The 13664-nt window shown below is 35.2% G+C and overlaps 1 protein-coding gene across 1 annotated transcript in view; it reads left to right on the forward strand.

The window, feature by feature from the left end:
- The window catches only part of RSBN1 (round spermatid basic protein 1), a 51878-nt gene that overhangs the window by 3491 nt on the left and 34723 nt on the right, over positions 1 to 13664 (forward strand). The window contains exon 2 of the mRNA XM_082685024.1: positions 10688 to 11361. Within this exon, the coding sequence (XP_082541150.1) occupies positions 10688 to 11361 (674 nt within the window). The remainder of the gene's footprint in view (positions 1 to 10687; positions 11362 to 13664) is intronic.

Raw genomic sequence — 13664 nt, forward strand, 5'->3', positions numbered from 1 at the left:
GCGCACACACACACACACACACACACACACAAAAGGAATTTATTTGATTCCAGTAACCCTCACTAGAGTCAAAAATATTGAACTCAGAAAATATAGGTCTACCCAATTAAATGTGGGATCTAGAGAAATTAGATTTACCAAAATTGGTGTCTTCCTGTTCACAAGTACACGTAGCATTTATTTGTATTTTCTGTGGGGTGAGGGTAGGAATTTTGATCATACCGTGGATTTTTATATGATTTTACATAATTTTTAGTTCTGTTTCCTCAGGAGGATTTTAAGATATAAATATCTTAGTATTTCTTAGTATTGGGGCAGCTGAGTTATTACATGTTAATGAACAAAGCCTTTCAATCTAAAGTTTTGTGAGTCTTGGATTCCTTCCATATACTTGGTCTTGACTTAATCAGTTTTTTTGTGGTGCCACTTCCAAATAGTGCAGTTTGTTGCAAATAATTGCTCAATAAATACTTATTGAATTGAATGAAATCTTTCTTCCTTTGGTGGTATCCAGATGTTATTTTCAGGAATAAAACTTGTGCCAATCTGATAGGACTGCCAGTTTCCACCACTAGTATGCAGTGATCTTGCTGTCTTCTATTTCCCGTCTTTTCATTCTTCTGTGTGTGTGTGTGTGTGTGTGTGTGTGTGTTTTAACCATATAGAGGTAGAGGGAATCTTAGAGATCAACTAATTCAGATTTATATTGTGGAAGAGGAAACCCAGGCCCAAAGTAGTGAAGAGACTTGTCTAATTAAGCCACAATTAGTACCAAGTACAAACTTTAAATGAATAATTGGTATAATAAGGAGTAGAACCCAGATCCTTGAATCCCAGTTCAAGCATTGTCCCCCAGTGGCTTGTAGTTCCTTTCTTTTTTTCATAGTATTTTTTTTCATGGTATTCAGTTACTTTTTCCCCTTCTTTGCTTACCCCTTTTCCATGCCTTGGGATCAGAACGGCAGTAGCCAGCTCCATCAAAAACTTCTGACCTTGCCCCTTTTTATGGTGGGATAGGGGCAGTTAAACGTATAATAAACAACAGTGTGCTTCTTCTGAGGATCGCACAGGCCCCGTGTTCTTTAAAAAACAAACAAACACAAATCTTTAACTCAGTGCTGTCTGACAGAACTTTCTCCAGTGATGGAAATGTTCTATATCTGTGCTGTCCAATATGGGAGCATCAGTCATATGTGGCCCTTGAAATAAGTCTTGAAGACTTAAATGGGGCCGGTGTAGCTGAGGAACTGAATTTTTAATTTTATTTAATTCTAGTTTCTTTTGGCTAGTAGCTACCATATACGACAACACAGCTTGAAGCATTTGTAGTATGCCAGTACTTGAAGAAGTAGGTTAAGATCTGGTAATTTCAACATCTTACCTTTTTTCCTGTTAATTGAAATACAGTAACATAAAATGTTATATTAGTTTCAGGTATATAGCATAACAATTTGATATTTGTATGTATTGTAGAAGGATTACAAGTCTAGTTTTAAACATTTTAAGTTTTGAGTGAGGGTCTGTTGCATTATGTATTCTGTAGGAAAAAGGCTCCCTGGCCTTATACATGGGGGAGAAACTGTATATATAGCCTTCTAAGTACATGACATAGACTGGTATTTTAAAACTTCTGAGAACCCTGTAGAAAACAAACTGGCTTAACCTTGTTTAATCCAGGCTTTTGCACCCACTTTGATGGCTATCTTTACTTTTTTCGCTGAACATCTTTATACTTGTTACAGTGGTGTGCAGGAGGTATACCTCTGGAGTCAATTTAAGTTGAACTTATGGCTCTACTGCTTACTGTTTGATCATGGGCAAACTACTTTAACCACTTTCTGCTTCAGTTTTCCTGTCTGTATAATGGGATTGGAGTATTTGTTTTACAAGTTTATTATGTGGATTAAATGGGGCAGTATGTGTAAAGTACTTAAAACAGTGGCTGGTATGAGGCACTTTCAGAACTGCCTTTTGTTATTTTATCAAGCTTTGCCCTTGAAACAACTCTAACATTAATAAGGAGAATGGCTAGATCCTTGTTATTTAGAGTTATGTCTTCCCTCCCTTATCCTAAGATTTTCAGAAAGTATTTTAACTTTTTATTTAGAGATAATTATGTACTCACAGGAAATTGCAAGAACAGTCCAGAGAAGTTTTTACCCTTCATTTGTTTTTCCCAGTGGATACTTCTTACATAACTATTGTATAATACCAACACCAGGAAATCGACATTGGTACAATGGTGTGTATTTAATTCTGTGCCTTTTATCGCCTGTAGATTAATTTAACCACCACTGCAATCAAGGTCCACAATTGTTCATCACCACAAAGATGCCCTTGTGCTAAACCCTTGAAAGTCTTAGGTACCAACTATATCTCCCCACCTTCCTTAACCTCTAGCAGCCACCAATCTGTTCTACAACTGTATATCATTTTGAGAATGTTATAGATGGAATAATATAGTATGTGATCTTTTGAGGCTTTTTTTTCCACTCAGCATGATACCCTTGAGATCCGTTCAAGTTGTATGTATCGATAGCTCACTCCTTTTTTATTGCTGAGTAGTATTCTGTGGTAGAGATGTACCACAGTTTAACCATTCACCTACTGAATGATGTTTTGGTTCTTCGCAGTTTGGTTGTTCTCTGAACGTTCATGTTCAGGTCTTTGTGTGGATGTAAATTTTCCTTTATTTCTCTGGGAATGCAATTGCTGGGTCATAGAAATGTATGTTTAGGTGTTATTTTTTTTTTTTTAAGTTATTACCAAACTATTTTCTAAAATGTCTGCACAATTTTACATTCCCACCAGCAATGTATAAGATTTTCACTTTCTCCACATCCTTGCCAGTATCTGGTATTGTTAACTCTTTTTTTTATTTTATGTGTTCTGATGTGTAATAAGTATTACCACTCATGGACTTAAGTTGCATTTCCCTAGTGGCTAGTGAAATTTAACATCTTTATTTTGACCATCATTTGCTGGCCATGTATCAATAAACTGTCTCTTTTTTATGTCTTATGCCCATTTTCTAATTGAATTGTTTGCCCTTTTTTTTTTTTTTTCTGTTGAGTTTTGAGAATTCTTTGTATATTACATATATGGGTCCTTTGTCAGATATATTGCTTGCAAATATTTCCTCCCACTTTTGTTGCTTGTCTTTCTCTCCTCTAATGTGCTCTTTTACAGAGCAAAAGTTGTAAATTTTGTTGAGGTCTAATTTCTTCTTTCTTTTTTCTTTTATGGATCATGCTTTTGGTGTCAAATCTAAGGTCTTAAGGCTTGGATCCCAAAGATTTTCATGTATTTTTTTCCTTAAAGTATTATAATGGTAACTTTTACATTCGAATCTCTGATTCGTTTGAGTTCTTTGTGTAAGGTGTGAGGTGTTCGGGTTGAGGTTCATGTTTCCAGTTTTTCCAGTGCCTTTGTTGAAAAAAGACACTTCTTCCTCCATTGGATTACTTCTATATATTTGTTAAAAAATCAGTTCCACTGCCTGTTTTTGTATGATGTGTCAGATAAGGATCTTTACATTTTAAATGGTTGAAGAAAACCTCATGACATATGAATATCATAAGAAATTTAAATTTGGTGACCAGAAATAAATTGGAACACCACTCCACTCATTCAAATGTATTATCTGTTAGTTTTCACACTAGAACAATAGAGTAGTTGAGATAGACCATGTGGGCTGCTAAGCTTACTACTATCTGGCTCTTTATAGAAAAAGTTTGCCAATCTCTGAGATCATTCTGCTGAAAGATATGTTCCTTCCCACCAGCCCAACTGTACTCAGTCCAATTTCATGTATTAGTTAATCATAGATTTCAGATTCCAGGTGTTTGGAGTTGCTCAAAAATAGTTTAAACAATGATTTCTCATCTCTAAAATGGGAACTAAAGTGAGTTTTGAAGAGGTGAAGTGACATGCTTAAGATTTTCTAGTTAGTAAGTGATAGAACTGAATTTAGGACCCAATTTTTTTGACTTGTCTATTTTGCTCTTTATTTTTCACTTAAGCATACTTGGATTTTTAACTAAATAAGGAGATACTAAAATATTTTTTATTTCTTGTAAGTAACGGGCTTGAGTCTTAAACCTATAGTTAGCTGTGTATTTTGAAATCTTAATTTTTTTCTCTCCCATTTTTGCTCATAAAAAGCATAGAACATATTTTGCTCAAAAATTACTTTTAATTCTTATTAAGTAAATTTACGGCTTTAGTAATATTTTAAGATTTTGTAGAAAAAAGGAAAGGGAGGGTACCCAATCCCCCTAGCTCTTTTCTCTAGTGTCATTTAGTAACAGTATATACTCTTTTGTATTCACTTATGAATCAGTCTTCCTTTCTCACATTTTTTCATCTTTGACCAACTGTCTACTTTCTGTCACAGGTAGTATCCCCAAATAAGAGAACTAACTGTAATTTTCTGTGATGTCAGAAAGCTATTGGCAGGAATTTAAAATCCAAATCCTATTTGGTGGTAGGAGTGAGGAATTATTTGGGATTATACAGAGAACTCAAATAAACAAATCCTCTCATTTATCAGAGCAGCAACTTTAGGGACTGATACTTTCGTTTAACTATGGGTGGAAGACTTTAGGGTATGAAATTTTTGCATAACAAATACCATCTTTGTGATCATGCAGAGTTACCATGTAATGGGCATTCAGTAAAATATTTGTTGAATGAAGTAATGCTCCTTTTATTGGAGATGGGTCCTCCTCCTGCTTCTCAAGTCCATTAATTGTAGCCAGGTAACTTCAGTTGATTATTTCACAGGAGTGTTGCAGAGAGTTGATAGAGAAGGGCAAAATGGAAGAGTGTAGTATAATAGTGTATGTGAAGAGTTTGAGTTTTGGAATCTGACAAGGTGAACGTTTGAAAATTGGTTCTCACATACTAGTTTTGTGGCCTACGATAAGTAACCTATCTTAATGCAAGCTGTTTTCTTCTCTGTAAAATGGACTTATGTATCTTCTTCACCGGTTTGTTTGAGGATTAAAATGAGATAGCATATATGATACCTAGTAGACCTTTCTTGAGTAATGATTTTCTTCCCTCTTTCAGAGATTTTTTTTCCTTTTTGTGGGATTCTCTTGTAGTATACTACATTGTATTCTATGTCCAGTAATTTCTATCTCTAGTTTTGATATCAGAGTTATTGCCAGTATTTCAAGGAATGCATTAAATATTATTGTGAAAATGATAATGAGGATGGGGAGCACTTATTTTGTGTTCAGTACTGTGATGAGGCCCTTATATTTATTGTATTATTATTTTTTAAAATATGGTTTTTTAAAGGATTTATTTATTTGACAGAGAGAGAGAGAGAGATCACAGGTAGGCAGAGAGGCAGGCAGAGAGAGAGAGGAGGAAGCAGGCTCCCTGCTGAGCAGAGAGCCCGATGCGGGACTCGATCCCAGGACCCTGAGATCATGACCCAAGCCGAAGGCAGCGGCTTAACCCACTGAGCCACCCAGGCGCCCTATTTATTGTATTATTTAATCCTTACAAGAGCTCTGTGAGGTAGATACTAGAATTAACATCTTAAGATAAGAAAATGGAAGTTTAAAGAGATTAATGAGTGTTCCGGGAGACCTTAAGCAGTACGTTCTAGGGCTGGGACGTTAAGCTAGGTCTCTCTAACTGTGAAGCACCTGGTGGTGTAGCACTCTCTACTGCCTCTACAATCCATCTATTTTGGGGTAATAGTAGTTAACATATATTGAGTATTTGTTATATTCTAGGACTATTTTAAGTGCTTTATGTGCTTTGTTTACTCTGCTCACTGATTTTATGAGGTACTGTTAATTCCCCCGTTTTACCAATGAGGAACAAGGTACAAAGAAATAAAGTTGCAAAAGGTAATCTTAGGGGAGGAAATACTAGGACAGGGATTCAAATTCAGCCAGCCATGCTTAAACGTGTTATGGAGGGTTGGGAGATTAAAGTAAGGCAGTGTTATAAACATACAGTGAGCTTTTTAGTCAGATTTTTATATGGAATGGGAAAGATACCCAGTAAGACTAAAAAATTTATTTTCAGAAAACAACTTTAGCCCTTTTCTTTAATATGATTACAAAAATATAAAACATTGTACTTGCTTTGATATGTATCCACCATGCTTTTTAAGAATTGAGGATATTACATTTCTTTCAGTTCTAAGTTACAATTCAACTGTGAGAATGATGGTAAGAATTTAAGTTTTGTGATAGAAGCAGCTAATTTTTTTGCATTAATGAGAACTTTCAGTAGTGATATAAATAAATGATGCTATTTGATAGTTGATTATATTTGCACATGTGAGGATTTTATTTTTATTTTGGTTTCAGGTGTAGAATTTATCTTTTTTTTTTTTTTAAGATTTTATTTATTTATTTGACAGAGAGAGATCACAAGTAGGCAGAGAGGCAGGCAGAGAGAGCGGAAGGGAAGCAGGCCCCCTGCCGAGCAGAGAGCCCCATGTGGGACTCGATCCCAGGACTCTGAGATCATGACCCGAGCCGAAGGCAGCGGCTCAACCCACTGAGCCACCCAGGCACCCTCAGGTGTAGAATTTAGTGATTCCTCACTACCATAGGACATCCAGGGCTCATCATAACAAGTGCCCTCCTTAATACCTGTCACCCATTTAGCCCAACCCTCAACCCTCAGTTTGTTCTCTATCATTAAGTCTCATGGTTTGCTTCCCTCTTTTTTTTTTTTCCTTTCCCGTGTGTTCATCTGTTTTGTTTCCTAAATTCCACATGAGTGAAATCATATGGTATGTCTTTCCCTGATTGATTTACTTTACTTAGCATGGTAGACTCTAGCTGCATCCACATCACTGCAAATGGCAAGATTTCATTCTTTTTGATGGCTGAGTAATAATATTCCATTGTGTGTGTGTGTGTGTGTGTTTGTGTGTCTACACACCACATTTTCTTTATCCATTCATGACTCAATCAGTGGACACTTGGGCTCTGAGGAGGATTTAATTGATAGTGTCATGCATTAATTTAGATACAGTTAGAATGACTTTTTTTTTTTTTAAAGACAGCAATTTGTCTCTCAGTTAAATATATCTTCCTCTGTAGACTTACATACTTCTCTTTATGCTTGCTCTCACAGTTTGGTATGTGAGAGCTTTCCTTAATCACAGATGTGGTTTGGCTTTTTTTCTGTAAAAGAACTCATGTCAATAAAATTTAGCTTTTGCACTGTAGGGAAATATTCAAAATGTTACTTCCTGATTATGTTCTCTGTGGGAAAGCTAAAACAGCCAATCAGGAATGGAAAGATTGTGAAAACTTTAGACACTTTTTTTTTTTTTTTGAGATATAATTGACATATAACATTGTGTAAGGTATACAATGGACTGATTTGATAGATTTATATTGCAAAGACATTGACTTTTAATTAATGTTTTTATTTTTATTTTTTTAAGATTTTATTTATTTGAGAGAGAGAAAATGGTGGGGGGTAGAGGGAGAAACAGACTCCCTTCTGACCAGGGAGCCCAACATGGACCCCATCCCAGGACCCTGAGATAAAACCTGAGCCGAAGGCAGATGCTAATGACTGAGTCACCCAGGCACCCTGATTAATGTTTTTAATTCAAGGCAAGGCAACGTTGATATTCTCATAGTGCAAGAAGGGCTAACATACTGTAATGACCTGTAACAACTTTGAATATGTATGCCACTTTAAATTAGTTGTCATCATAATAACTCAGAGGTAAATTTTGTTTATTCATTGAAATTCGTAAGCTGGTATGACACAAAGTACTCTAAAATTTCTCTATAAACAAAGGTGAGCTCTCTATATCAGCCTTAGATAAGAATCAAAATTAGAAAAACAGAATTAGTGAGGAGATAGATTGACATTTATTTCATATTTTAAATTTCTATTATGTTGAAATATGAGATTACAATCAATTTAAGTCCTTTTCATTTCCTTGTATCGTGGTTTTTCTGATGGGCCCGTGTTGGATTATTTGATTGGATGATTCTCATATAAATGAGTGTGGAATAAAACCCACAGAGACTTGGCCATGTTAGAAATACCATTGGTAAGCCGATAGTAATATATAAAATGTGTTACAATCAAGGCAGCTCCTTCTTGGTGTTAATTTCAGTGGCAGATCTAGGTCACAATTCATCTTCTGCATACCAAATACCTCCTCTGAAGCTTAAAATAACAGATCTATTCAGAGATAGTTTCTTTTTTTTTTCCTGTGAAAATGGTAAAACATTTAGCAGAGGGTAATTAGATGACTTTTAAAATTGGTCTAACTTTTGTTATTTAATAGCATTAACATTTAGTTGCTTGGGAGAATTGCTTAAATTACCAATTTTTAACATGGGAAATGCATTTAATTTTATTTGGTAAGAAATAAATGACTGTTATAAGTGTTTTAACAAAATCTCAATGATTTAGTTGTATATAGAATAAAAGATGGACTGCTTTTTTCTCTTTCCAGTTTAAGCAATCCGATTACATGTATATTTTGCTATATGGTCTCAGTTGAATCACAAGTGATGTTTGCAAATTAAGGGTTTTCTTTTTGTTTAAAAATGGATATTAAACAGAATGGAAGTCATTTGGTATCTGTATACTTTAAAGTCTCTGACTTATACTTTTAAATATTTTCTTTAGAAATTTTTCATAACTTGCAATATTTAGTGATTTGAAATGATTTTGTATAGAGTACTGTATCTATTATGTTTGCATATTATACCACATAAATTATTTACTGTAAATTTTACTGAATTTGTTATTCCCAGTTGTAGTCATAGGATCAATTGTAGTGTCTTTCTTAACACTGAATTACTTGAATGATGTCAGAAATACTGTTATTGGGTGGAAAATTTCAGTAAATACCACACTGAACTTGAAAGGTTGTTCAGGATATACCTGATATTTATTCCTAAATATGAGGTTTAGGGTGATGGGGTGAGGACAGTCCCCGAAAGCTCCCTATTCAGTGCACGGGTGGTGTGCAGGGATCCTGTCACGTCTTCTTTCCTGTGGGGAAAGCACTGGGCTAGTCCACGAGAACGCCTGAGCGCCAGAGTAAAAGGCCAAGCGATGCCTACACCGGGAGATGGTAGTGTGCATAGGGTGCCATCCTAGGCTCCTAGATATGTTTTTGAACCAGTAAATAAAAATGTTATTCTACTTTGGGTTTGTAAATACATGATAATCCCTTAAAAATTAAAAATAAATTTTTATTTATAAAAGTAATATGTGTTTATTGTAGAAAATTAGAAAATACAGATAAGCAAAAAAGAAAATATCTAGTTATTTATAATCCTACCACTCTAGATAACTACCATTAACACTTTGATATGTATTTCTTCAGGTACTTTCCTGTGTAGTACATATACAAAACCTGTGTAGATCAGTCAGACTTTTTCCTCTCTTTAGGTCCTTTGCTTCTCCGTGGAATATTTTTCCCTAGAAAACATGCCTGGCTTGTCTTAATATTTAGGGCTCAGCCTTAAAGTTACCTCCAAAAGAGAGGTTTCCTCAGCATCTAGAGTAGCTTACTGATGCTTTGTTTTTCTTGTTAAACTAGATTATAAAATCCAAGAGAATGAGGATTATGTCTGTCTGAGCATCATATCCCTAGTGCCCAGAAATGTCCCTGGTATTTAGTGGGTACTTAATAAATGTTTGAGTGCTTAATGTTACAAACATGGGATCATATTATAAACACATTAGATGCAGAAAGAAAGGTAAGATCTATATTTCTGACCTTAGATTGCTTACAGTCTAGAGGAAAGGTAAAAAATTAGATTTGTGATAACATAGAATATTAAGTTTTGTGATAGGTCAGTACAGTGCTAAGGAAGCACGGGGTGGGAAAGCTATCCAAACTGGGTAGGAATGAATTGTTAGAGAATGCTTCCTGGAAGATTGGCAGTGTAAGCATTTTATAACCTTGTAATTCATTAGTTCTTTTCATTTGTAATATAACTTGTAATGGCTGGGTGGTATTTTGTCAGTATGTAAGTACCAGAATGTAATCAACATCCTGTTACTTAGGATAGACATTTAAGGGGGAGTCCCTGAATTTAACTGTCATGGATATTTTTGTGTATCTTCAGTTATTTTCTGAGGTAATTTTTACTTGGGAGTGGAATTTCTAGGTCTGATAATTTAAAATATTTTCAAGGCTTTTGATGTACATATCCATTTTGGTGGGTGCCAAATTGCCCTCTGTGGAATTTGTACCAATTTATAGTCTCAACAACAGTATACGAGAAGGCCAAAAAAGAAAAATCATGCTAATTTGGTAGGCAGAATCGTGTCTTACAGCTTAATTTGCTGTTGTTTGATTTAGCTGTATGCATTATAGCAAAATATGGTAAGCTTCAGTTTAGATTTTACAGTGGTTACTGAACAAATATTCCATACAGGATGGCAGAAATGGGCTTACTTGGATATTTCCTTTACTTTGTTGTTGTATTAAATTACATGCTTACATATTCATTGTCTACTTTTTAGCATAGTTTTCAGCCCCGAATATTACTGTATTTTAAGATTTTTATCTCAGTCATTTTATAAACATGTAAGTTGTCATGGCAAATTCAGAGAAACTGAGAATAGGCCATTTAATTTGAGGTCAAGTACCGTAAGAAGTTTCTATGTTGACACTAGGCCTAGCAACTAACTTCTTTTTAATTATTGTGGCCAGAAACACCAGATGAAAATGGTAAAACCCAGAGAGCTGATGATTTTGTCTTGAAGAAAATAAAGAAGAAAAAGAAAAAGAAACACCGAGAAGATATGCGAGGAAGACGCCTTAAAATGTACAATAAGGAAGTACAAACCGTCTGTGCTGGCCTGACCCGCATCAGTAAGGAAATCCTCACCCAAGGACAAATAAATAGCACTTCAGGAGTTAATAAGGAGTCCTTCAGGTATCTGAAAGATGAACAGCTGTGCCGATTAAATTTGGGCATGCAAGAATATCGGGTACCCCAGGGAGTACAAACACCTTTTATGACTCACCAGGAACATTCTATTCGTAGAAATTTCTTAAAAACAGGTACTAAATTTAGCAACTTTATTCATGAGGAACACCAGTCCAATGGTGGTGCACTTGTCCTTCATGCTTACATGGATGAACTCTCATTTTTGTCTCCAATGGAGATGGAGAGATTTTCCGAGGAGTTTCTTGCTTTGACATTCAGTGAAAATGAGAAAAATGCTGCTTACTATGCTTTAGCAATAGTGCATGGAGCGGCTGCTTATCTCCCAGACTTCTTGGACTACTTTGCTTTTAATTTTCCCAACACTCCTGTGAAAATGGAGATTCTGGGCAAGAAAGATATTGAAACAACCACCATTTCAAATTTTCACACTCAGGTAAGATAAAATCATTGTTAAATTGTTACGTAAATATAGTTTCTTGACAGTATTAACCTCATTCTGTTTCATTTGCACATACCGGCACATTTTTTGATAAAAACTCATGGTAAACGTGATTCAAATCATTAGTTTATTGCTCTAGTTGAAATATCTTAATTGCTGCAGTTCTTTGGGATGTAACTTGTTACTTGCTTGGTCTAAGAAACGCTTTATACATGTTAGACATCATTACAAGTCTTTATGGAAAACCAGCTTGAAAACTAATCCAGTCTTTCAGAAATCAGGTACTATTAGTATAGAAGATGTGACTTAGATTTGTGGCGTCAAGGTAACTTTAAGACTGACTTTTGTCATAATAAACACATGAGGGCATTGGCCTGTTTATTTGCCAGGATTTTGCTGTTTTTGTTTCTTACAGTAACTTGTTGGCAGTCTATCCCAGAAACATACCCCATTTACGTGACTTGGAAGTGTCACTAGGAAGACCGCCATAGCCTCTGCTCCTTCTGCCTATGCACTGTTGTAGGTGAAGACCTTTTCTAAAGCCTTGCTTGGGCAGCTAGGCTTAAGTCAGCAGGGAAATCTCTCCTTCCTAAGCAGTGGTTTTTAACCAGGCATTTTTTTTAATGAGTTACTTTAGGGCACAGAAAGAAGTTAATAACATATCCTAGCCACTTCCTTGCTTCCTTTTCTTACAAAGGATAATAAACATGAATGGTCAGCTGTAACTTGGTATCACAGATATAAATTCAAAACCAGTTTAGTGGAGAATATTTTACTTTTTGGTATCACAGATATAAATTCAAAACCAGTTTAGTGGAGAATATTTTACTTTTTAGAGATACGTGATTATAATAACCTGTTTTCTCAGGTTATCTAATAATTTGCTGCCATTCTTTTCCTAAGATTTTTTTTCTTTTTTTAGGTATATAGACTGTTGCATAATAAGACTCTCAGCTGCCTGCATTATAGTGGTTTCAGGCCACGTGGATTTATTTGCAACCTCCTCTAACTTAAATCTTTTTAATGATTCTTACCATCCTTGCCTCCAGTGAGGGGAGTATCCAGTTTAGATTTATGAGCTTCAGAATTTCTCTAATTGAAGTTCTCTCTGCAGTAGAGAGAGCAGGAGCAGCCAATCTGGAGAGGTCGCAAGATGGGGCTGCCCAAGATGTTGGAACACGATGTGCAATAAAGGGCTTCGTCTTGGATTTTGGCCTTGTTACCACAATCAGGTACCGAAGTGCTGACTTTTGTAGTAGATTTTCTTTTTTCTTTTACTTTTTATTTTTTTTTTTTTAAGGAGTTTTGCCCTTTGAAGGTTAAGAATCCTATTTTTATAAATATCACAGAGAAGGGGCTGAAAACAGTCTTCCTGATATAGGCCATAATCCCTGTAAGTCCCTATTTAACAAAGAAGGGTATTGCTGAGAGCAGAATTAACATGCTTCATCACTTTTTTAGTTGCAAAAATGCAGCAAATTTTCTCTTCTGATCCATAGACCAACAAGCATATCTGAGAAATAAGCCAGAAGTACGGGTGAAAAAAGTCTTGGTTTTGTTGTGGTGACTTTTTAACTTTTATGTCAGTTAGTCTATAATAGATCAAGCTCATTTGTCAATAGTATGCAATCTAAACAGCTAGTAAAAGAAGGTATCTTTAAATATTCCCTGCTGATTTTTGTCCTCCAAATAATTTTTTTAAATGGAGCTGAAATTTAAATGACTGTACCAACAACTTACCTTGAGATTTACTTTGAGATTTATTAAAAACCTCTTCTTAAGAACATAGGAGATCATTATTAAATTAGATACCTTTAAGCCTTCAACCAGATAAGAATATTGAGGACTAATGACTAAGTCCTGTGCTGTGGTAATCCTGGAACTTACTATTTTATTTATGAATTTTCAGTTGTTGGAGAAATATGGAGTGGGTATGGAGGTCGAAGTAGTCCATGAAACTTTAAAGTTGCACCTGTCAAATATTTGGCAGATGTTAGTATGGAGGCTAACGCAGTAGTTGACATTGAGTTAGCAGTTCATGGTTTATAGAAATAGTTCCACATTTGTAACTGAATGTTTGAAACAACCTATGGTGTAGGTAAGCAATTTTATCTCTGTTTTCCTTGAAGAAACTCTGAAGTTTGGAGATGTTCATTGTTATCCAAGGTCATGTAGCTAGTAAGTAGAAGTCAGGGTGCTAACCTTGGCTATCTGAACAATATGCCTAACATTTTGGAAGAGACAAATGCTTTTATTTGTCTAACACTGTCATTGGTGAAATTAAAATTATCTTAAAC

Source organism: Mustela nivalis, assembly GCF_964662115.1.
Source record: "Mustela nivalis genome assembly, chromosome: 10".
In the NCBI taxonomy this organism is placed as follows: domain Eukaryota; kingdom Metazoa; phylum Chordata; class Mammalia; order Carnivora; family Mustelidae; genus Mustela; species Mustela nivalis.